This window comes from Hibiscus syriacus, unplaced genomic scaffold (genome assembly GCF_006381635.1).
Source record: "Hibiscus syriacus cultivar Baekdansim isolate YM2019G1 unplaced genomic scaffold, ASM638163v2 tig00110462_pilon, whole genome shotgun sequence".
Lineage (NCBI taxonomy): Eukaryota > Viridiplantae > Streptophyta > Magnoliopsida > Malvales > Malvaceae > Hibiscus > Hibiscus syriacus.
This window is the reverse complement of record NW_024062747.1, coordinates 1,823,311-1,848,234: the sequence shown is the minus strand read 5'-3', so window position 1 is coordinate 1,848,234 and position 24,924 is coordinate 1,823,311. Positions and strand designations below refer to the sequence as shown.

At 35.1% G+C, this 24,924-nt stretch overlaps 4 protein-coding genes and 2 pseudogenes across 4 annotated transcripts; 5 read left to right on the top strand and 1 right to left on the bottom strand.

Moving 5' to 3' along the window:
* The first annotated feature begins 656 nt into the window (after positions 1 to 656).
* Positions 657 to 4,336, top strand: LOC120126834 (annotated as a pseudogene).
* A 2,430-nt stretch (positions 4,337 to 6,766) lies between these two features.
* On the top strand, positions 6,767 to 17,328 carry LOC120127068 (UDP-glucose flavonoid 3-O-glucosyltransferase 6-like). The gene is made up of 2 exons (XM_039145074.1): positions 6,767 to 6,812; positions 16,494 to 17,328. Exon 2 carries the CDS (start codon positions 16,519 to 16,521, stop codon positions 17,122 to 17,124), a length of 606 nt encoding a protein of 201 aa, XP_039001005.1. The 5' UTR covers positions 6,767 to 6,812; positions 16,494 to 16,518; the 3' UTR covers positions 17,125 to 17,328.
* Positions 7,676 to 9,282, top strand: LOC120127067 (annotated as a pseudogene).
* LOC120127066 (anthocyanidin 3-O-glucosyltransferase 6-like) lies at positions 13,221 to 14,773 on the top strand. Its single transcript, XM_039145073.1, has one exon. It carries the CDS (start codon positions 13,299 to 13,301, stop codon positions 14,739 to 14,741), a length of 1,443 nt encoding a protein of 480 aa, XP_039001004.1. The 5' UTR covers positions 13,221 to 13,298; the 3' UTR covers positions 14,742 to 14,773.
* LOC120126833 (anthocyanidin 3-O-glucosyltransferase 6-like) lies at positions 17,126 to 17,797 on the top strand. The gene has a single exon (XM_039144906.1). It carries the CDS (start codon positions 17,126 to 17,128, stop codon positions 17,795 to 17,797), a length of 672 nt encoding a protein of 223 aa, XP_039000837.1.
* A 4,155-nt stretch (positions 17,798 to 21,952) lies between these two features.
* On the bottom strand, positions 21,953 to 22,587 carry LOC120126963 (60S ribosomal protein L27-3-like). Its single transcript, XM_039144989.1, has one exon. The coding sequence runs from the start codon at positions 22,531 to 22,533 to the stop codon at positions 22,126 to 22,128; it is 408 nt and encodes a 135-aa protein (XP_039000920.1). The 5' UTR covers positions 22,534 to 22,587; the 3' UTR covers positions 21,953 to 22,125.
* Between the last annotated feature and the right edge of the window lie 2,337 nt (positions 22,588 to 24,924).

Here is a 24,924-nt window from a genome sequence, read left to right as displayed (position 1 = left end):
TGCATACGATTAAGTGTTAAGTTATATGAGGCTTGTGGTTTAATCCCTAAATCCATCCACTCTTTTTTAGTAATTAGTTTCAACATAGTTTAAACTAAATATGTATTTTTAATCATATAACAAGTTTATAGCTTGACCCATTGATATTATCCTTTTCATAAATCTCATATTAAATTCCCCAAACCTAATCATATTTTTTAGTTTTCACCAATAAGATCGGTACACATGTCTTCATCTTATTGGATGATTTTTTTTAAATTAGAATCAAATTAATAGCGTATGCAAATTTTAGATATTAGAACTACTATATACAATATCGCATCATCATCTTTATTAATCTTTTAATGGTTCTAATAATTAAATTAAGAAAACGTAACATTATTGACTAAATTTGTTGATAAATAGTTTGATGATCAAAATAAGAAATATTTAATAGTTTGGTGACCAATGATGACACATGTCTTCAACTTATTGGATGATTAAATTTATCTTTTAATTATAATCAATTGATAAAATATATAAATTTTAAAGATTAAAAATATTATTATATGATACTACATCATCATTACCGTTTGTAACAGTCGATAATCAAAATAAATAAATAAAAAACTAATATTAGAGAGTAAATTTGCTGAAAAAATAGTTCGGTGATAAAAATGAGAGAAATGTAATAGTTTGATGACCCAATGATGTTTTATACAAAATTATTTGATATACAACTAAAAAACAAAACGAATCCAATAAAGCAATGCCCATGATACTGAATTAACGAGTGATCCCAAGACTGTCCTGTATGTCTATAACTTGAGATCGAGGAAGCGTGGGAGTGGCGAAGAAGGTCAGGGAACTGGTAGGGAAGATAGTGAGGATGGTAATAAGGTTCCAAGGTTTAATTCTTCGAAAAATGTTGATCAAACCAAGGCTACCATGAGGAAGGCATGAGTTTCTGTTAGAGCAAGATCAAAGGCTATCATGGTAGACATGACTTCATCATAAATTAAATCATATAAATATATATTTTAATTCATGATCTTATGTTTGTTTTTGGTTTTAAAGATCATGGATGGATGCCAATTAATGGATAAAGTATGGGCAGAAAATGGCGAAAGGAAATCCATGTCCTCGAGCATATTATCGATGTACCATGGTTGTTGGTTGCCCTATTAGAAAGCAGGTTACTTTTCATTAGTCATCACATTGAAAATGCCTAATCAATTTTAGTTATAATTAAAAATCCGGATTTAACTAACACTAACATAATAGAGAATAATCATTGATAGTCTTTTGTAGTAAAAAAAAAAAGCTTACTTATACAAAAGGTGTTCAACTTATAATTGTTTATTCAGTTCAGTGTCTAACGTTTTTTTCGTTCTAGTTTGGTGCATAACGTTTCATTCCGTAACTCAAAATGAGTCACGCCGTGACGGACCATTAGGTTTGGTCGTTAACCCATTAAAAATGTCATGTGACATATTTTTTAATGTTAAAAAATAATTTTTGCAAAAAAAAATAAATTTAAATGAAAAATAAACATTTAATGGGCAACCAATTACCCAGGCTAACCAGAACCCCCTCTCCTGACCCAAAAGCTCTTTGCCCTCCTATCAGGCATCTCCGACCGTCATGGAAGTGCCCCGTCTTTGCTAACGGCCTCAGCAACGACTGAGGACCTAACCGGCACTTCAATCGCCTGATTTGGCCGTCGTCGCGTCTTAATTGCAAAGAGAGCTTTCGGATGCTAATCGTTGATACGCCCGTCCGATCGTCGTTGAGGTATACTGCCCACCCTCGTCAAACCGCAACCTCGCTCCGATAGCAACCAGCCATGATAACATATTCTTCATAGATGAAGTTTTAATACAATACTTATAATTACTTACCACTAGCGGTGCAATAGGCAGCTTCAGTTCCTTCTAGAGCCGCCAACTGACGACTAAGATTTAAGATTGTGGGGTTAAAATGACGACTATAAATGAAGAAATCACGATCAAGGCCAAGTTCATCGGTGAACATGCGGCGCATAGTGTCAAGTTCCATGACGGTGAAGGTGGCAGAAGAATCAATGGACATGATAACGCCACCAAGCTCACCAAATTCCCGACGCAAGCTAGCTAATGCGGCGGCAGGGTCGTTATCCCTCGCTGGTGATGCCGTCGCCGCCAGTGTTTGAAACATAGATTTCTTGGCCAAGAAAACATCATCCCCTGCTGCTCTCTTCTTCCAGGAGAAAAAGTCATCGATTTGGGTTCCTGCCATAATTAGGAGTGCTAAGAAAGATTAATTGAGGACTCAAATAACAATAAAACTTATTTTCCAATCCTAGAGATTACATTAATCAACCAGTTTATCACGACCATGGAATCGACCACCAATAATAAAACGTATTTTCCAACCTAACCTGCTTCTTAATAACTTCCAAAGCAGTCTTGACTGCCATTAAAACAACAAAATCAGCTCATAGATTTGATATCAGACTGAGGATATAACCCGAATAAATCATTTCTCAGTACAAAGGACACCATCACACTCGACTACCCCGTTTGTTTCAACACCGCTAACATTGAACTTTATCAAATCAACTGAATGAGCTTCCATATTCACGAAAGGACAAGTCTTCGAGATAACGTACTCCCAATGTTTATCCCACCAATCGATCATGTTTACTAGCGTGCCATCCTTAGTGGCCTTCATCCGAATAATGGCTCTCAATTTGGTATAAAATAGTAAAAAATTCAAGCTGACAAACTTATCATCGAAAACGAATCATTACGCATTAGCCATAAACTCTATAATACTATCGCTATCGCGCTTACCATCCAAAAGTTCCACTTCAACCTGTGAAAGGGAAAGAAAAATAAACACGTACAATTTTGAAACATTGTCAGCATCCTCACAGTCCACCTCTTACCAACTACAAAACAACCTCCAAAAATCTAAGAAGAATATGTTATCATGGTTGGGTTGCTATCGGAGCGAGGCTGCGGTTTGACCAGGGTGGGCGGTGTACTTCAACGGCGACCGGACGAGCGGACCGACGATTGGCAGCCGAAAGCTCTCCTTGCGATTAAGACGCGACGATGGTCAAATCAGGCGATTGGAGTGCCGGGGTTGGGTCGCCAGTCATTGCTGAGGTTGTTAGCAGCGACGGGGCACTTCCACGGCGGTCGGAGATGCCTGATCGGATGACGAATAACTTTTGGGTCGGGGGAGGGGTCCTGGTTAGCCTAGGTAATTGGTTCCTCCCATTAAAATGTTTATTTTTTCATTTAAATTTATTTTTTATTTGCAAAAATTATTTTTTAATATTAAAAAATATGTCACATGACATTGTTAATGGGTTAATGGCTAAACTCAACGGTCCGTCACGGCGTGACCCATTTTGAGTTATTGAATGAAACGTTAGGCACCAAACTGGAACGAAAAAAATGTTAAGCACTGAACTGGAAAAACAGGTATAGGTTGGACACCTTTTGTATATTTAAGCCTAAAAAAATTGGTACGATGAATTTTTTTTTGTTGTTATCTCGGTTTTCAAGGCTTTAGCTTGACTAATTTGGATCGATTCGGGTAGCACATCTAGTTATGGTGGGTGAGTCTCACAGCTGGGATTTTGTGCATACACAACGACTCGAATAATATCTCTTATATAAGAATTTAAGAAATTATAAAAAAAAATAGATGTTATATAAAATAAATAAATTATATTGTCGTTAACCTAACGTTGAATGTTAACTGCATGTTACAGGTACAAAGATGTGCGGGAGATCGAACAATTCTAATAACAACATACGCGGGCAATCACAACCACCCTTTGCCTCCGGTAGCAATGGCAATGGCGTCGACGACATCCTCAACTGCACGAATGATGTTGTCTGGTTCAATGTCCACTGCCGATGAACTAATGAACTCGAATTTCCTCACCAGAACTCTTCTCCCATGCTCTTCTAGCATGGCAACTATATCAGCTTCTGCCTCATTCCCCACCGTCACCTTTGACTTCAGTCCTCGAACCCTTTACAGTTCCCCAGAATCGAAGGCCAATTCCAGGTTCCCTTCCCGAACCCACTGTCGCATCCCAATTCCCAGGCCCCGCCGTTGTCATTGCTGCCCCAGAATTTCGGACAGGCGTTATAAAACCAATCCAAATTCTCTTGTTTGCAAATGCTAACTGCAACAAGGCTGACAAAATTCACTTGCCGACACCGTAAACACAACCACCTCGGCTATGGCAACAGACCCTAACTTCACAGTTGCTTTGGCCGCCGTGATCACTTCTATTATCGGGAGCTCTCATAGCAGCAACGTTGCTAATAATAACAGAACAAATTTAGTCTAATAAATGCTTGGAGGTTTCCGGATTTCATCGCCAAAAATATAAAATATTTTAATCTATTGTCCGACATAATTTATTAAAAATATTTATAGTGGTTAGAAATTGTTTGATATTTAAAAAATTTATCAAATAAATAGAATTATCATATGTTATTTTGTGTTATGTACAATTGAATATCATATATATATACTTGAACTAAATTTTATATATAATTTATTTTTTTAATAGTTTAAGATGATTATAAGATAATATTTATTTATAAATTTTCTTAATTATTGACAAACGCACACAACCAACTGATACAATTGTTCATCTGTTATTTTGTGTTATATTATTTATAGTTATCAATGTTAACATTTTTTACGAAGATACTTTTCTATAAATATAATCAAGTTAAGTTTGATATATAATTTCAGTATTCTTATGTATGTGTGTGTATATATGAACTTGTATATCCTACATATGTGGAGCGCAACTTATGTTGTTTTTACGCTATAAAGTAGGGGAATTAAATGAGTTGAGTAACTCGTGAGCGGTTTGAATTTCACGATACACTTCGGGTGCTGGTTCTGTTGGCTTCCACGTCTACACTCAGGCTCTTCGCTATGAGCAAACGATTGAGTTCGACGAGTTCAAAGACTCCGAAACTAAGTTCACAATTCCATCGTATGTAAACCCGGTTTCCAATAAATTATTTCCAAATATTCCGTATCTCGCTCAAAGTTTTACATTCTGCCCGTAACTTGATGAAAGGGATGAGGGAAGTGAAGGGTTTTAATGGTCAATACATTGTCAGAGCTCGAATCTCATACCGTGTTGACTACCTTTCTAATGCTAAGCTTCAAATCTCACCCATTTACCCAGTGGGTCCCATACTGAATCTCCAAGGCGCAAGCAAGATCCATCAGAATTATGATACAATCATGCATCGTCTGTAATGTTCCTCTGCTTCGGGAGTATGGGAAGCTTCGGTACAGATCAGGTGAAAGAAATCGCCTACGCACTGGAGCAGAGTGGGTACCGATTCTTGTGGTCCCTCCGGGGTTCAGACGAAGCAGTAAAAGAGATGACGTGAAGCACAATTGATTACGAGAACGTGGCCGAGGTGTTACCGGAATAGTTTTTAGAACGAATGGATTAAGGGATAATAAAATCATTGGTTGGGCACCAAAAGTTGCCATTTTGGGCCATCCCGCAACTGGAGAGTTCATATCGTACTGCGGTTGGAATTCAACGTTGGAAAGTATATGGTTTGGAGTGCCAATTGTGGAATGGTCATTTTTTGCAGAGCAGCAGCTGAATGCATTTGCATTGGCGAAGGAGTTGGGATTAACGGTGAGATTAAAATAGATTATAAGAATCACAGTAGTGAAATTAAAATTATATAGGCCGAGAAAATAGAAAAAGAAATCAATTGACTGATGAAGTCTGACAATGATGCTCTTCAGAAAATGAAGGAGATGAAAGGCTTTAATGGAAGGCAGATCTTCACATACTATACTACGTAGTTTATCAATAATACCATGGACAACGTACCATGAAATTTTAGTATATAAATATAATAATATAATTCTAAATATTTAATATTATCAAACTGTACAAAATAATGAAACAAATAAAATAAATTTCAAAAAATCCAATTTAGTAGGACAATCAAAACATAAAATAGCATGCTTAACCAAACATAATAACAACACAAATTAACATGGAATAACATATTATTTCATGGCATCTTTAATATGCAAAATATTATAATCATAATAAAGAATTAAAAATATTTTTTAATTTTAGTTTGATAGTCTATTAATAGTCTATAAATACTCAAATCTCATCTTATTGATGTGATATTATATTACTAATTATTTTCTTCCTCGTCAAGATGCACAATCTTAATAATTAACATTTTTCCTCCTCGTCAAAAGTGAAGTCTTTAAATAAATCGAACACAAATTTTATAGACAGTTATGCACAATCTTAAGTTTAGTTAAAATTTTATTACCACTTTATTATTTGTCGATGGACTCTTTTGTGCTCTATTTTTTTGCGCAAAAAATTACAATTTTAGTGAAATTATAATATTTTAAACTGAAACATATATATATATATATATATATATATATATATATATATATTTGTAACATCTATATTGAACTACTCTAGATTCAGTTTTAAATATACAAAAAATTACATTAAAGAACCAACAGCTAGTACTCGTTTGTGAACCAAGAGAATGGATAAGACTAACCAAAAACAAAGATGCGATTGTGATGTATCAACTCTTAATAGATTTATGTATGTATGTCTGCACCTTGCATGTTCTAGAGATGTGGGGCGCCGCTTATATTGTGTCTAAGGCTCAGAATACGATAAGGGATAACATTTTGCGACACAGCAAAGCAATGACATCATACTTCAAACAGTTTGCCGACACTGCCATCCATCTATCTTCACCGCTGGGTGTTGCATTGTTTGTTCCACTTATCTAAATTCTCCAAAATTCTCTTATCTAAATTTTAATTCCAGTTTAGATTCTTTAAGTTTAGGTGACGAGCTTCAGTCCTTAAACTTTCATATCAGAAATCCAAGTATGTGAACTCTAAACCCTAAATTAAAGATTAGGGCTATGCATGTTGAAATTAAATTAATATTTGATTTCTAAGTTTCAATGTTTATTTCTGTAATCAGAAGCATTCTTAGATCGAACTGCTGAAATTATTATATTATATTCATTTGATGATGTCTATTAGTCCAGGGAAAAAAAAACCTACACAGTAGGCCAATTGTGTGGCAAAGCACAGGCTCCCACCCTTACCTTCCTGGAACTAATCAACTTAAGCCGCTACTAAGGGTCCCCCTTGCCTTGAATATGGACATTTTGGCCAATTATAAGTTCCACCAACATCAACAGTTCTTTATCCCTCTTAAGTATTATATGTAAAAACCAGTTGGTTTGGTGAACCCTTTGGTAGAGGGTCGTGTCTTGAAGTTGGATGGGGAGTTGTTTAAATGATTTACCTAACACAGCAGTGGAGAATGATATATGACTTACAATAAGGCTTTTCACCAATTTCTTTCACATGCAGATCAGACAACAACTTGTGTGGCCAATTTTAAGTTTATGGGTCTCCCTCTTGACCCGGCTTATTATCAGCTCTGGCCAATGGCCCGGATCAATAAATTGGCTTTACTGCATTCTACATTATCAACCACCTAAGCAAAGCATTGACATCATACTTCACACAGTTTGCCGACACATAGCTATATTAGTAACCTCAAATGAAGAACATATGACAAACCCCAAACCAACACTGCCATCCATATATCTTCACTGTTCGGTGTTGCATTGTTTGTTCGACATATAACTCTTGCTTTCCGTTACCATAATGAAGAAAGCGGAGCTAGTGTTTGTCCCCCTGCCTGCAATGGGCCATTTCATATCTGCGGTTCAATTGGCTAAACTTTTATTAGATCTCAATTCTAACCTCTCTGTCACCCTCCTCACCGTCAAGCCACAACAAGACACTAAAATCAGCGCCTATATTGACTCTCTCACCGCCATCGCCGCCGCCACCGGCCGTATTAAATTCATCAACCTCTCTCAATCTTATCTAGAGGCAGATCTTTTCAAGTTTTGAATAATTTAGCTCAAACTATAGGCCCGCTTGTGAAAGAAGTCGTCGTCAACATAGTTGAGCATTCCAACTCAGTTCCCAACTCACCTCGACTCGCCGGGTTCGTTCTCGACTCGTTATTAACTTGTTTGGTAGAGTTGGCTAACGAGTTCGGCGTTCCTAGCTATGCATTTTACACTTCCGGTGCTGGTTCCTTTGGCTTCCGCAGATACATTCAGGCTCTTCACAATGAGCAAAAGACTGAGTTCGGCGAGTTAAAAGACTCTGACACTAAGTTCATAGTTCCATCGTATGTCAACCCGGTTTCCATTAAATTATTCCCATCTAGTCTGTTCCAGCTTGAAAGTTTTACATTATTCAGTAACCTGACGAAAGGGATAAGAAAAGTGAAGGGTGTATTAATCAATACGTTTTCGGAGCTTGAATCCCATGCCGTTGACTCTCTTTCTAGTGGTAAGCTTCAAATCCCACCCATTTACCCGGTGGGACCCATATTGAATCCCGAAGGCTCAAGCAAGGTTCATCAGAATTATGATTCAATCATGCAATGGCTTGATGAACAACCTCCTTCGTCTGTAGTGTTCCTCTGCTTCGGGAGTGCGGGAAGCTTTAGTACGGATCAAGTGAAAGAAATTGCCTACGCACTAGAGCAAAGTGGGCACCGATTCTTGTGGTCTCTACGACGATCGGGGAAACAAGCAAGTGACATGGCACGTAGCCCAACTGATTACGAGAACGTGGTGGAGATGTTACCGGAAGGATTTTTAGATCGGACAGCTGAAACTGGTAAGATCATTGGTTGGGCACCACAAGTGGCCATCTTGGGGCACCCTGCAACCGGAGGGTTCGTGTCGCACTGCGGTTGGAATTCAATATTAGAAAGTATATGGTTTGGAGTGCCAATGATGGCATGGCCACTTTATTCAGAACAACAATTGAATGCATTGACACTGGTGAAGGAGTTGGGATTAGCGGTAGAGCTCAAAATGGATTATAAGATTGATGACGGTGAGGTTGAAATTATAAAAGCTAAGAAGATAGAGGAAGGAATTAGGTTGTTGATGAGGTATGATAGTGATGTTCGAGAGAGGATGAAGAAAATGAATGATAAGAGTAGAAAAACTTTGATGGATGGTGGATCTTCACACACTATATTGTGTCGTTTTATCAATGATATCATCAACAATATGCCATGAAAGTTTCCTTTCTAGATATCATGAAAAATTCAATACATTGTTAGTGTACGAGGAATATTTGTATTTGTAATTCAAGTAATTAGTGTGTGATATCGTTGTGAAAAGAACGAGTGTAGTATCACTTAGAATGTTATTTGTGCCACACCATTTTGTTATCTTTGAAGATATTATAGCTTTAAAATAAATTTAGCGGGTACGTCCCTCTTTCCTTACCTCTTCTTTCACCATGATTCTCTTCATCCTTAATCCAAAGATTTATCGTTAATATTTCGAGTTTAATAAATAATAATTTTTTAATGTTTAATTATAATTTTGTATTTAATTACAAACTTCTTGAAGGATATTAGACACTGAACCATTTATCGTGTTGAGTTTTGTGACATTTACTCTTATCTTGGACTCGTGGTTTTAAAAATGTTTCAAGTTCAATATGAGAACCTTGTAGCTATTAAACTTGTTCAAATCTCTAACATAGAGGCAAGTGTTTTCAAGTTTTTGAATAATTTAGTTCAAACCTTATGACCGCTTGTGAAAGAAGCCGTCGTCAACATATTTGAGCACTCCAACTCAGTTCCCAACTCATCTCGACTCGTTGTTAACTTGTTTGGTAGACTTGACTAACGAGTTCGACGTTCTTAGCTATGCATTTTACACTTCGGGTGTTGGTTTTCTTGGCTTACCCGTTTACACTCAGGCTCTTCAAGATGAGCAAAAGATTGAGTTTGGCAAGTTAAAAGACTCATACACTAAATTCATAATTTCATCGTATTTCAGTCCATACATTTTAAGTTGAATTTGAGAAAATTCATATTTGGATTTGATTAAAAGGAAGAAGTAAACTAGTAAAACAATCTTTCTCATTTTCTTTTGTTTTTTAATTAAACGAGTCAAAGGTCTGTCAATCAATACCAAATAAGTTAATTTAACATGTCACATCAGCCTTTTGTTACTGGGTTAACGACAAGTGATTGATTTGTTAAAAATCGATAACGTTAGTGATCAATTTATTAATTTTGAAACTTCAGTGAGGAAAACTAAAACTTACTCAAATATTAATGACTATTGTGTAATTTATCCTTTCATAATTCATTATCTTCTTAAATTTTATAAATTCATCTATAGAATTCATCTTTCCAATGTAAAATAATATGTTTCTTCTTTTTTTCTAAATTATTATTGAGGAATAACACCGACATCTTCATTTAAATATAAAGACAAAGAACATCATTTGGCCTTCCATGTTTTAAGTCACGTGAAAAAAAAACATTTATTGTCAAAAGATTTTGCTAATAAAGTCGTGAATACATTAATATAGGGAATTTAAGGAGACACGTTTAATTTAAGGTTACAAATAACGATTTTAAAGTACAATTAAAAATATGATATCAATTCAAAAAAATATATGATAAAAAACATAATATTTTAGGTGAAGCGCAATCTAAAATGTTATCATTTTTCTAACGTTTTAGATTGAACAAAAAATGTTACTATCTTCATAATATTTTTCGATTGTCAACCGAAAATGCTACATTATTTGTAACATTTTAAGTTTAACCGAAAATGTTATTAAACAAGTAACATTTTAGGTAATATTTTTAATTGCGATCAACCTAAAATATTATACTTTTTATGATATTTTAAGTTGTGTCTCAAAGTCATCGTTTTTTAATCTTAAATTAAACGTCACACAACAAATCTACTCAGGTCAATATCCACATCATTATTCCATGAATCTAGAAGGAACGTTCACCCAATCTAAGGACGAAGAGGACATGACCAAAATTTTTGAGAAAATTATTAAATACTTTTTTTGATTAATTTGAAATAAATATAAGGTATTATCTATTCAAAGATAAACTCAAAGGTAACTACTATCAGTTATTTAACATTAAATATTCATAACATTAGGCATTGACATTCATAATGTTCGTACTTGAGACCTTAAGGAATAATAATAATTTATTTACCACTGCTATCGTTTGGTTCCCGCATTAATAATTTTTTTGTAACATTCAAATAAATTATTTAACTTTCTTAAAATATGTAAAAAGAATTATCTTATTCTTTTTAACAGAATTATCTTATTCTTTTAAAATTGTTAAATGTTACATTAACGTATATTTATATGTATTTATAAATTAAATTAATATTTCGAAATATAAATTATATATATATATATAACTTAAATGGTCATAAAAATAAAAATTTACACATTTAGATTTATTTTTAAAATATTATTTTTTTCCTATAATTTAAATTTTAAAACTAATAAAATATTGATAAGATATAATTTATATATATACACAAATGCATTTTTTTCTTGGGTTTCATTTTTAATATTATTTTTTATTTTTCCAATCACGATGATTTTTCTATAATTTTATAACATTTTTAAATAAAAATAAAATAATAAAATTATATAAGAGAAAATCAAATTTTGATCTTCCTCGTAAATTTTTGAATTGATATAATTTAAGAAAATTAACAAGTTCATACAATATTTTGAAGAATTTTATGGAAAAATCCATCTGATTTACAATTTTATGTACAAATTGCAGGCGGCCTAAGAGAGGCCATGGATACTTTGCTAAATTGCTTGGCGTTCCTGTCTTATAGGTCCCAGACCCATCTCTTGCACATGGTCACTTATCAACACGGCTCAGAGTTCAAAATTATCACCTAAATCAGAAATGGAAAGAAAGAATGATGGAGGACATACACCCCCAAATTATTATTATATCTTAACCAATCAACAAACCCCAACACTATTTCACCAAGACAAAGACAACCCATTAATTACTGTCTTATTTCTCTCTATTTTGCAATATGTGGCTTATTTTGCTATTGATTATCGTTTTCAAAAATATATTAAAATTAATTTGAAAAAACCCACAAAATACTTTTATAAAGGTGTTTGGACAATCTTATGATATACCCTTAATTATTTCAATAAAATATTCACTTTTTATCAAGTGTATGTTGCTTTGCAAAATATGTGAAGTCGAGCTTATCTCGTTTCTAATTTTCCAATCCAATCAAATAGCAACCCCACCTAGAAGCTTAATTATAAATATATAAATTAACCAAATTAAAATAATTTTACATAAATCAAACAAAAATAGTATTTTCAATTTTCTACCAAATTATATTATTGGTTATTAAACTATTGTTGTTTTTCTATTTTGGCCACTTTTTTTTTTTTTTGCTAATTTAGTCATCAACGTTATTTTTTATTTTGATCATTTACTGTTAAGATGTAACATAAATCCATCCACTCTTTTTTAGTAATTAGTTTCAACATAGTTTAACCTAAATATTTTTTTTAACCATATAGCAAGTTTATAGCGTGACCCATTGATATTATCCTTTTTATAAATCTCATATTAAATTCCCCAAACCTAATCATATTTTTTTTAGTTTTTACCAATAAGATTATTACAAATGTCTTCATCTTATTGGATGATTTTTTAAATTAGAATCAAATTAATAGCGTATGAAAATTTTAGATATTAGAACTACTATATACAATATTGCATCCTCATCTTTATTAATCTTTTAACGGTTCTCATAATTAAAATAAGAAAAACATAACATTAGTGACTAAATTTGCTGATAAATAGTTTGATGATCAAAATAAAAATAATTTGGTGACCAATGATGACACATGCCTTCAACTTATTGGATGATTAAATTTATCTTTTAATTATAATCAATTGATAAAATATATAAAATTTAAAGATTAAAAATATTATTATATGATACTACATCATCATTACCGTTTGTAACAGTCGATAATCAAAATAAATAAAGACAAAACTAATATTAGTGACTAAATTGGCTGAAAAAAATAGTTCGGTGATTAAAATGAGAGAAATGTAATAGTTTGATGACCCAATGATGTTTTATACAAAATTATTTGATATACAACTAAAAAACAGAACGAATCCAATAAAGTAATGCCCATGATACTGAATCGAGTGATCCCAAGACTGTCCATAACCCAGCAATGCAATGACATCACACTTCACTCGACATACAGCTTTATTAATAACCTCGAAGAAACATCGGTCGAACCCAAAACCAAATTCCCAACTCTGCCATCGATCTATCTTCATCTTTGGCTGTTGCACCGTTCGGATGACGAAGAAAGCGGAGCTAGTGTTTATTCCGATGCCTGGAATGGGCCATTTGGTATCCACAGTTCAAGTGGCTAAGCTTTTAGTGGATCTTAATTCCAACCTCTCCGTTACCGTCCTCACCATCAAGTCACCCTACGACGCTAAAGTCTCTGCCTACGTTGACTCTCTCACGGCCACGACCAACAGCCGCATCAAATTCATCATCCTCCCTCAACCTGAACCAGATGCCGATATTTTAAAGTTTCTGAGTATTTTAGTTCAAACCCAGTTACCACTTGTGAAAGAGGCCGTCACCAACATAGTTGAGCTCTCCAACTCAGTTCCCGACTCACCTCGACTCGCCGGTTTCGTTCTCGACATGTTCTTGACTCGTTTTGTAGACTTGGCTAACGAGTTCGGCGTTCCTAGCTATGCATTTTTCACCTCGGGTGCTGCTTTTCTTGGCTTCCAGTTCTACACTCATGTTCTTTACGAGGAGCAAAACGTTGACTTCGTGGAGTTAAAAGACTCGGACACTGAGTTCGCCATTCCATCATATGTCAATCCAATTTCTACTAAATTTTTTCTTATTGAAATGTTCAATCCTACAAGTATTACTTTCCTCCATAACATGGCGAGAGGACTAAGAGAAATGAAGGGCATAATGGTCAATACATTTTCGGAGCTCGAATCACATGCGGTTGACTCCCTTTCTAATGGTAAGCTTCAAATTCCACCCGTTTGCCCAGTGGGACCGATATTGGATCTTGCAGGCTCAAGTGAGATCCATGATAATTATGATACAATCATGCAATGGCTTGACCAACAACCTCTTTCATCGGTCGTGTTCCTCTGTTTCGGGAGCCACGGAAGTTTTAATGTGGGTCAAGTTATAGAGATCGCCAACGCGCTAGAGCAGAGTGGACACCGCTTCTTGTGGTCTTTACGACGACCGGGGGAGCAAGTAAAAGGCAAGAAGCTAAGCCCGACTGATTACGAGAACGTGGCGGAGGTGTTGCCAGAAGGGTTCTTAGATCGGACAGCTGGGATTGGTATGGTAATCGGTTGGGCACCACAAGTGGCCATCTTGGGCCATCCGGCGATCGGAGGGTTTGTGTCGCATTGTGGGTGGAATTCGACATTGGAGAGTATATGGTTCGGAGTGCCGATGGCAGCATGGCCACTTTACGCAGAGCAACGTACGAATGCATTCTTGCTGGTGAAGGAGTTAGGATTGGCGATTGAGATTAAAATGGATTATAAGAACTATGGCGATGAGGTTGAAATTGTGAAGGCCGATAAGATAGAGAAAGGAATAAGGAGTTTGATGGAGCAGGACTGTGATATTCGAAAGAGGATGAAAGAGATGAGTGATAAGAGTAGGAAGGCCTTAATAGACGGTGGATCTTCAAACTCCACGTTATGTCATTTTATCGATGATGTTACGGACAACATATCATAAAAAATAATATTAAAAAGTTGTTATTTCTATTTTGTTTGTATTTCTTTTTTATTTAAAATATTTATATATCACCTAAAGTTATTGAACCACTTCAATGATAAAATAAATATCATTCTTTTTAAAAAAATTTAAATTAAAATAATTGTATCTATTATTTATATTTATTATCGATTAAAAAAATACTAAATAAATATTATATTAATAACATATTAATAAAAACAAATTCTTATCACTATGTCCTCTAAGGTACCCTTCCTAATCACTCCACTTATTATGAAACTTAATATTATAGGAAACCCTTCCTAGTCGGCTGAATAGCTGTTGTAGGATTCTTGAAAAAAAAATTGGCTGAATTAAGGTATCGTTGGAATTATTTCTCAAGATGATGTGAATGTTACAGTAATTGGAGAGTCACCGGAAACATAGTGCGTTTTCCGGGGAAGACATCGGGAACACAATGCATCTTTTTCACTTTTATGTCGTTGAACAAAGCCGAAGATGCACTGTGTTTCCGCCAACTTTCGACTGGTACTATACCATTTATATTAAACCATAAAATAATTTCGATAAGACTCTATTTCAGCTAATAGTTTTTTACACAATACCATAAGAGCAATTCAGTCCTTCCTAATCACTCCAATTATTATGAAACTTAATTGTCGATTGCCAACAATGTTTAAACATGATCACCTTACCAACGTTAGAGAGTTCAAAATTATGAGGACAAATTTATTAAATGTTTTTCTTTATAAACGCCAATGCAAATTACAAAATACTTTTATAAAGTCCTTGTCAAATATTACAATGAAGCCATAATGTTGCTTTCAAAAATCTAATTCGAGGCAAATTTCACTTTCAAGTATTTGTTTCTTTGTGATGCCAGCTTTTACTGTTTCTAAGCCACAAAAGTAAAATAAGGATAACGTTTTCCAATACCAGAAACTACTACCATCTCTATTAATTCAATTAATCAAATCAGAATTTATTAAGAATGAGGTGCTCAATTCCAAACATTTTACTTAATTTAACTATATATTATTAAAATTTATTTTTAGTGTTTGTTTAAATAAGCAATTTTAATTAAAATGATAATTTTTAGAAAAAAAAATCAGTTGACCGATAATCAATATTAACTATTGATGTAGTATTTTTATATATATCTAATTGTAGGTATAACATATATCACGACATTAATTGAATATCATATAAATATATATATATATTGATCATTATTTAATTAGTAATTTATATTAGTTTTTTTATGAATTTAGTTATTCAATCTAACTATTCAAAAAAATTCAATCCAAAATTAAGAAGAACGAAACAAATCAGAAAACAAGAACAAATATTATAGATAGGTAAAATCTATAATATAACTTATTAATATAAGATTATAAAAATGACATATATAAGTTATAACTGAAAATCTTACCAAAAATATAATTTTTTAGGTTAAACATATTTTACGGAAAGTAATAAATTTTATAATTTTGTAAATATTACATAACAACAATTTAAATTAAAAATCTGCTTAAATTACACTCACATATCATTAATGACTTATTCTGCTTCATTGGTCTCAGCCCAGCGATGCAATGATATCATACTATAACTAATCAAACAAAATTTAAATTTTAGGAAAGTGCCCACCATCAGTATAGTGTACATCCAGTGAGTAAGCTTCATTTATAACCTCGAAGAAACCATCGGCCGTTGATCTATCTTCATCGTTTGCTGTTGCAGTGTTCGACATACAACTTTCTTTTTCTGTTTCGAGATGAAGAAGAAAGCGGAGCTAGTGTTCATCCCAGTGCCTGCAATGGGCCATTTGGTATCCGCAATTCAATTGGCTAAGCTTTTAGTGAATCTCAATTTCAACCTCTCCATCAAAGTCCTCGCCATCAAGCCACCCCGCGACGCAAAAGTCTCCGCCTACATCAACTCTCTCACCGCCGATACAACCGCCGCCGCCACCATCAGTCGCATCAAATTCATCGTCCTCCAACAATCTGGCGCAGAAGTTGATGTTTTCAGGTTTACTGGTTCTTTAGTTCAAACCCACGGGCCGCTTGTGAAAGAGGCCGTCGCCAGCATAGTTGAGCACGCCAACTCCGTTCCAGACTCACCTCGACTCGCGGGGTTCGTTATCGACCTGTTTTTAACCCAGCTCGTAGACTTGGCTAACAAGTTCGGCGTTCCTAGCTACGCGTTTTTCACTGCGGGTGCTGGTTTTCTTGGCTTCCAATTCTACACTCAAGCTCTTCACGATGAGCAAAACGTTGATTTCGTCGAGTTAAAAGACTCGGACACTGAGTTTACCATTCCATCATATGTCAACCCCGTTTCCACTAAACTATTTCCGTCTGTTTACCATCTTCCTTAACATGGCAAAAAGGGTACGGCAGGTAAAGGGTATAATGGTAAATACGTTTTCTGAGTTCGAATCCCATGCTGTTAACTCTCTCTCTAATGACAAGCTTCAAATTCCACCCGTTTACCCAGTGGGACCCATATTGAATCTCGAAGACTTAAGCGGAGACGATCAAAATTATGAGACAATCATGCGTTGGCTTAACGAACAACCTCGTTCATCTGTAGTGTTTCTCTGCTTCGGAAGCATGGGAAGTTTCGGTGTGGATCAAGTGAAAGAGATCGCCAACGCACTGGAGAAGAGTGGGCATCGATTCTTGTGGTCTTTACGGCGACCAGCGGAGCAAGTAAAGGGCATGAATGAATACCCAACTGATTATGAGAACGTGGAGGAAGTGTTACCGGAAGGATTCCTAAATCGGACGATTGGGATTGGTAAGATCATCGGTTGGGCACCACAAGTGGCCATCATAAGTCACACTGCAATAGGAGGGTTTGTGTCGCTTTGTGGCTGGAATTCGACATTAGAGAGTATATGGTTTGGTGTGCCGTTGGCAACATGGCCGCTTTACGCGGAGCAACAACTGAATGCATTGACGTTGGTGAAAGAATTAGGATTAGCAGTAGAGATTAAGATAGATTATAAGAACGATGACGATAAGGTTAAAATTGTGAAGGCTAATTAGACAGAAAAATGAATTAGAAGGTTGATGAAGAAGGATAATAATATTCGGCAAAAAATGAAAGAGATGAGTGACAAGTGTAGAAAAACTTTAATGAAAGGTGGATCTTCACATTTCATGTTACATCATTGATGTGGTGAACAATATGAATATGCCATGAAAATAATTATTTTGTTTTTTTTCTTTTTAATTTAATAAGTTCATAATTAAGATTGGATTTAGCTGGTTTAATATAATTATGTTTTAAATTTAAATTTGATACAATTATTTTGTATACTTTTAAGAAAGAAATTTGTATAGTTTTATAAGGTATTTATATAACCACGATTTCTTTGTAGTTTTTTCCCTTGAACCACAATTTTAAAACATTTTTTCAAAAGCAACGCTAAAGCAATAGCCACAATCACTGGATTTGCGTTAAAAAAAAAAAGACAGGGCATCATGGATCAAAATCTAAATCCAAATTGCATTAAAGAACCAACAGCCAGTATTCGTTAATGAACTAAAAGGACGAAAGCCAATACCAAAAACAAAGTAAGGCAATGCTGAACCACCCAGTAAAGTAAACACATCGAAATGTGGCTTAAGTTCTACATTTCATTTTTAACATTTTGCATATAAAATGTAATATAAAACTTACGTGACCTATACGTGAGATGGAAAGAAGTACAAGCCCTTGCATCTTACCAACGTCCATAATAAGAACAGCGGAGATCCGGGGCCAAAATTTTAGCAGACAGAAACACGGATCCGAACAACAGGGAGATGAGTATTGTTGCCCGACACACAGCATGGATAAACGAAGTACAAAAGACAGCTTTCTGCTCCAAGCCTGGCTCCATTTGGCTATAACAGCAGCGTATCGTACAATCCACAGCTACTACATTGAACGTTATGGCACGCCCATAGTTAGTTAACTGGAACCGGCAACCATACAGAAGCAAAATTATTTCTTTCCTTCATCATTTTTCTCATCTTTCTCATCATAATATCCGTTTACGTCATCATTGTATTCATCATTTTCGTCATCATCATAATAATATTCTTCATAATCTTCATCACCCTTGCCATTTTGCAGCAGTTGCCCCCTTAACCGCTCTAGGATTCGATCTCTGATAGCAGTGCCCTGAAAAAACACCTAAAGTACCAAGTGAGGCAACATAACCACATTCCTGAAACTATTGTATGTTCTATAGGAGAATGCACAAGTCATTACAATATGTTAGGTAATTAAATTTGCTCAACATTTTGTGGCATCCTTCTTCAAACATCTCTGTCTTCTTTTAATGCATTTGTAGTAATTTCCATGACTTTTACTTCTTATACTTTTCTGTTATTGGTATTTATGAAAGATTAGAACTGGACTTGCTATCGTTGACTTCTGTATATCATTCTCGTCATTCTCGTCATGTTTCCTCTGTTAAATTTAGCCGGGTCTTATGTTTCTGTCTATATGCAGAGATTCTTTCGCAGGGATTATTTTGCAGGGATTACTCCCCATTACAGAAGCACATATGGTATTAATGACTGCATATGAATATTATTTAGCTATGTATTTATGTAATTATTTATACATGCATTGCATTTTATCTATATTTTTAATTTTCTGACTGTCGGAGGTCTTCCACGGAAGCTATTCTCAACCTGGCGTTGAGGGCAGCCTACTACCCTACCTCCCCCTTACCCTATACATATGGGAATTGGGTTTTGTTGTTGTTGTTGTTGTCTTCTTCAAACATCTCAAGAAATCCGGCAACCCATCTGTCAGCATTTTCCACCCACTCATTACGGTGCATAGCAACAATTTGTATCTGAAAGTATTAACATGCATTAAGTTTATGATACGGTGAGGAAACATGCATTAAAAATCCAGCCAAACGGTACGTGGCCACTTACAAGTGACAAAACCTAAAATATGAATATGGTGCACATGTATAAATGTATATACACAGTAAAAAACGTAAAATACGAAACCTGAACCTATGAATCTGACCGAATGGAGTTCCTGCTATTCTGAGACAAAATTCAATACAATTTGTTACTAGAACAGTTAATCTCGTCATATCCCCCAAGATTAATTATCCTTCGTGGGCATGAATCCAGGGGATGGAGGGGTTTGGAGTTTGAAGCCCAACTAAATATCCCCCAAAAGTCCACAGGCTTGAAAAGAAGGTAACCTTCTCCACCATAAAATCATGGTAAAATACAAGGATTTAAATTCAGACTAATCTGATCAAGCAATGGAAGTGAAGAAACTAGAACCGAACTAAGAACATAACCCTCTATATGCCATGCTGTGAAGTCACTTGATCTTGTATACTAATTTTATAGCTGTAGTCTCCAATCAGCCATTGCAAGCAGAGCAGAAATAAGTATTAATACTCATCCAATCAACTAATACATAGCTGAAATTCGCACACAAGATTACCCTACAATCGCTATGGCATGCTCCATTTACTAGCAGAACCTGCTGCTGGGCTGGTATTCACGTATAAAATTCAAAGTAAAGGGGAGTCAAAAAACTTTCCCTGAATTGTTCGTATTTTTTTCTTTTATCACAACTTTTACACGAAAATAAGAAAACTATCACAAATTTGAGAGTTCACATTGCTGCAACTGTGAATGAAATCAGAGACCGCTTTGAGCCAACTGAAGTATTCCACGTCCTCGTTATATTAAATGAACCAATCTTGAACTTAACCACCTTAATTGCATAACCTCTAATAACGGTTAATTTAGGTTTTTTTAATCAGAGGAATATTCATATTGGAGTTCCTGGATTATTTCTTACACTATCAAATTTAAATGATTTTTTTATGTGCAACACTAATTCCCCGTCATAGCCAGTTGATCATCAAACGGTTTCACCGCTGATGACTTGTCATGCACCGTAATCGGCAATAAATTTAATATGATATTCAGAAGATAAATTTATTCCAAGACTCAATCGTATAAAACAAACCAAAAAATTTACGATTATAGCCTGAATCGAGAACCAGAAACCGAAAAAATTAACGATTCAAGCTATAAACGAGAACCAGAAACGGAAGGGGAAAGGTGAAAATTTCTAGACACCTACAGCCGATTTTAAACCAAAACTTACGAATTTGATTGATTTGGGAAAACAACTCATAGTTGCAAATGAGTTATCCTGAATACGGGAAGCTAAGAAATCAAGAATTTGGGACGGCACATTTGCCACTACTGAATTGGCAGGCTCGAGAGCACGATATATCAGGCCCTGCCAAAGAGGGCAAACCTGCATTTCCCCATTTCCCTGATATTATGATCTCTCCATTGTTTTCTCCTCCAGAAAGCTTATTGACATGCAACAACAGTCGAGAAAAATGACCAAAAGCAGATTAAGCAAAATCCAAATAGGTCACATCCTGAAAACTAGAAACATGAACATAATTTCAAACATTTCAATTGCATGTTCTTTGCCTTGTACAGACCTTCCTTCTCTAAGCAGTCATTGTTAAACAATACTAGGGTTCTATTATGCTTTTGCACGGCAAAGCCCTCACAATCAGTTCACTGCTGTTAGAGGAAAATAATAATTCTATGTGCATCACTACTAAAGCAACTAAAAGTTACACTACCTAATCCGCTGATGCAGAATCTGAGTCCGGCTTCAATAAGCACAACTCCACTACCTTAAGCTTCCACCAAATTCAAACACAAGCACTACATGTTGAACACTTTGGTTGCTGTCAGTGGGAAAACCAGTTCTATGAGCAACCCATGTATGAAAAATGCAGCTAAAAGTTACAAAATTCGTAATCCAAACACTAGATGTTGCAGACTCTGGTTGCTGCTACTGAGAAAAAGAATTATATGAGCAAACCATATCTGAAGAAACCATATCTAGAAGCTTGAACTCTCGATCAATGCAGATCAACAAAAACATACACAGCCAAGAAAAAACACATCCAAGAAGATTCAAAATGCAATCGGAACAGGCAAAGGGTCTGAAAATGATGATTACGCACTTTTCGGGTTAGCTAAACAAAGCCATTTTGAATTCGAAATCAAAAAATAAATCAGTTGAAATGCTAAAATTATACAAAAGTTCGAACATTAAAAGATTCAATTCTCAGCCTTCATTGACATAAAGATCTACAGTTAAGCAAAACGATAAATCATACAAAAACCCAGAATAGTTCAAAAGGTTAAATTTCTTATAGAAACGAGCAAATCACGATCGATAATATAACAATAATAAGAACCCATAAATATCTTAACGAAACAAATTCAAATCAGTCCTTAAATTCAAAAATGTTCCAAAAGAAAACTACATAAACATTAGACATTTTGTTCCAATAAAATGCCTAGAACCTGAGCTTAGTAAAGAACCACCTGTTTTTTCCAGTCTTGAACCTCTCTTCAAACCTCTCCTTAGTCGCCTTGCAAGCTGCTACTTTTTTGTCCTTCGTCTGGAGAGCATCGACGGTAACCACGTCTTTCAAGTCCACATCGAGGGTGTAGCGCGTGGGCATCAAGTGCTGGTAATTGACGAGCTTGACGAAACACTTGACGCGTGACTTCTTGGCTGTTTTCTTCGCGAAGTCCTTGCGGATAACCTTGCTTGGGTACTTCTTTATCCCTGTAACCAAACAGTGGCCATAAGGGCGGTCACGTGTGCCTTCGTCGAATGATCTAATGATGACGGCTTTGCGACCGGCGTATCGTCCTTGGAGAACGATAACAGCCTTGTTTGGTTTCAGAAACTTCACCATAGTGAGGGAGGCGCGGCGGGTCTGATTCTCTTCTCCCAAAAGTTCTACGTAAAAATACTGAAAGTTAAAATGAGGTAATAAATTGTAAAACCCTAGCACTTTCGGGTTATTGGTGGGTTGGGCCAGAATCAAGGACTGATTAAATAAAGATTTAATATTTTAAATTTATTTAAATAACAGTCTAATACTTTTATGATTACTATAGGGTCAGTACAAGATAGTATATGTTCAAAGACTTTTAACCATTTGACATTGAACCCTCATACCCTCAATATACTAGGTACTCAAACTTGGAACCTCAAATAATAATAATAATTCTTTAATCATTGAGTCATTTTGATCTCTGCAAAAATATAATATTTTTAAACATACTCATATAATTATTTTTAACATTTTTTAATATACTCAATCCTTATTTAAAAATGTTTTTAAAAAATAATTCTTTATTCAATTATTTTGAGAGGTTAAATACTTATTTAAGCAAATAGAAAAATATTAAATACTTATTTAGTAATTTTAAAATATTAAACTTTGATTTAGTTAAACTTAAAAAAACATTTTTAATAATATATGGTGATTATATATTCAAAACTTTCTTAATCATTTGAAAACGTGTACTAGGGGTGTAAACGAGCCGAGTCGAGTATTGCCGAGCTCGACTCAAACTCGAAAACTTTAAATGTAAGCTCGACTCGAAAACTCGCGAGCCTAAAAATTTCAAGCTCGACTCGAACTCGAAAGATAATATTGGAACTCGACTCGAACTCTAAAAGGCTCGAACTTCAAAAAACATTCAATAGCTCGATCGAAGCTCGAAACTCGAGCTCGATTGAAGCTCAATTTTGAGCTCGATTCAAGCTCGACTTTGAGCTCGATTCAAGCTCATTTAAAGCTCAAAGACGGGTTAATTTTCAATTGTTGAAACCCATCCCCCTTTCATACACTCTCTTTACCCTTTATTCCCTAAGAACCACCGATGTGGGATATAAACTACTTTCAAATAGCTCAGCAACAGCAATAGCAATGGGGTTGTCCAAATTTACACCCCACCTTTAACTACGATCCCCATCTCCATCTCCATATCAAGGTTGCAGTAAAAAGGAGAAAGAGATAGTAATCTATTTTCAAAACCAAAAACTCCTAAGGCCTAACTCGGTTCATCACTCACTAACCCGAAGATCCAGAACAAAAAATGTTAGCTAAGTAAAAGGGTATAATAATAGTTTACAAAAGGATGGATTGAAGCTTTCATGAACTGATAACATCGTCTTCTTCATCTTCCATGATACTCTCCAATGAAGGCCTCCAACAACACTCCACTTTAACTGATCTAGTTTTTTTCCATTTCAGCCAAAAGTTCCCCTAATCGATACCCGCCATGTTGGGATTTTCGGAAGCTCGAATCGACAATCGGAACGGTTTGCAAAGAGGGGTCGGAACGGTTTTGTGTTTAGGGAGTAAGGAGATTGAAAGATAGAGAATTACACAGCGATTTATAGTGGTTCGACTTTCTCAACCAAAGTCTACGTCCACTACCTTAGCTCCTCACCAAGGATTTTCCAACAAATTCACTAATTTGTTCTTTCTTTTGAGGATAAAGAGTAACCTTACAAACTCCCTAGTTTTTCCAGGCTAAACTAGAACATTTCCCTAGCTTTTACACGGGATTAGCTAGAACCTTTCCCCTTTACAGAAGGATAAGAAATGTAAACAAGAAAACCTCTCTAAGGTAGGTGTTTACAAGAATTAAGCTCACAGGAACACAATATTTACAAGAGAAAGATGAAATAAGATTGAAAAACTCTTCTCTTGTGTTTGATTGCTTGGATAATTGTTCACTTGCTTCTTCAAGTGTCCTTAGCTTGTATTTATAGCTTGGAATGTGTTTGAAGTCGTATATAGTCGTTGGGGATGTTTTGGAGTCGTTTGGGGATGAGAAACAATTAATAAAATAGCTTGGAGCGTGGGGGAAATCGGTACCCCCTCATGGGGAATCGGTTCCCTAAGTGCAATCAGATTTTGATCATTAGACAGGGGAGAATCGATACCCCTGGGGGGAATCTGTACCCCCTGGACAATCTGATTTTTCTTGAAACCCTTTAAAAAAAATATTTTTGGCTCGATTAAGGCTCGAAATACTTTGTAAAATTGTTTTCAAATAGTTTAAGTATAAAACATAATTTTTCACTTTAGTAAAGATTAAAATGAACTTTGAAAGACTTGGAGTAATATTTTGATATTCGAATAATTATATCGAATATACTTAGAAAATCATTTGTAAAATCTTAAAATTTATTTGTTATATCAAAACATCAAAATGTTTTCAACAATCTCCCCCTTTTTGATATAACAAAACATTTGAGTAAATTTAAGATTTTGAATTCAAGTTTG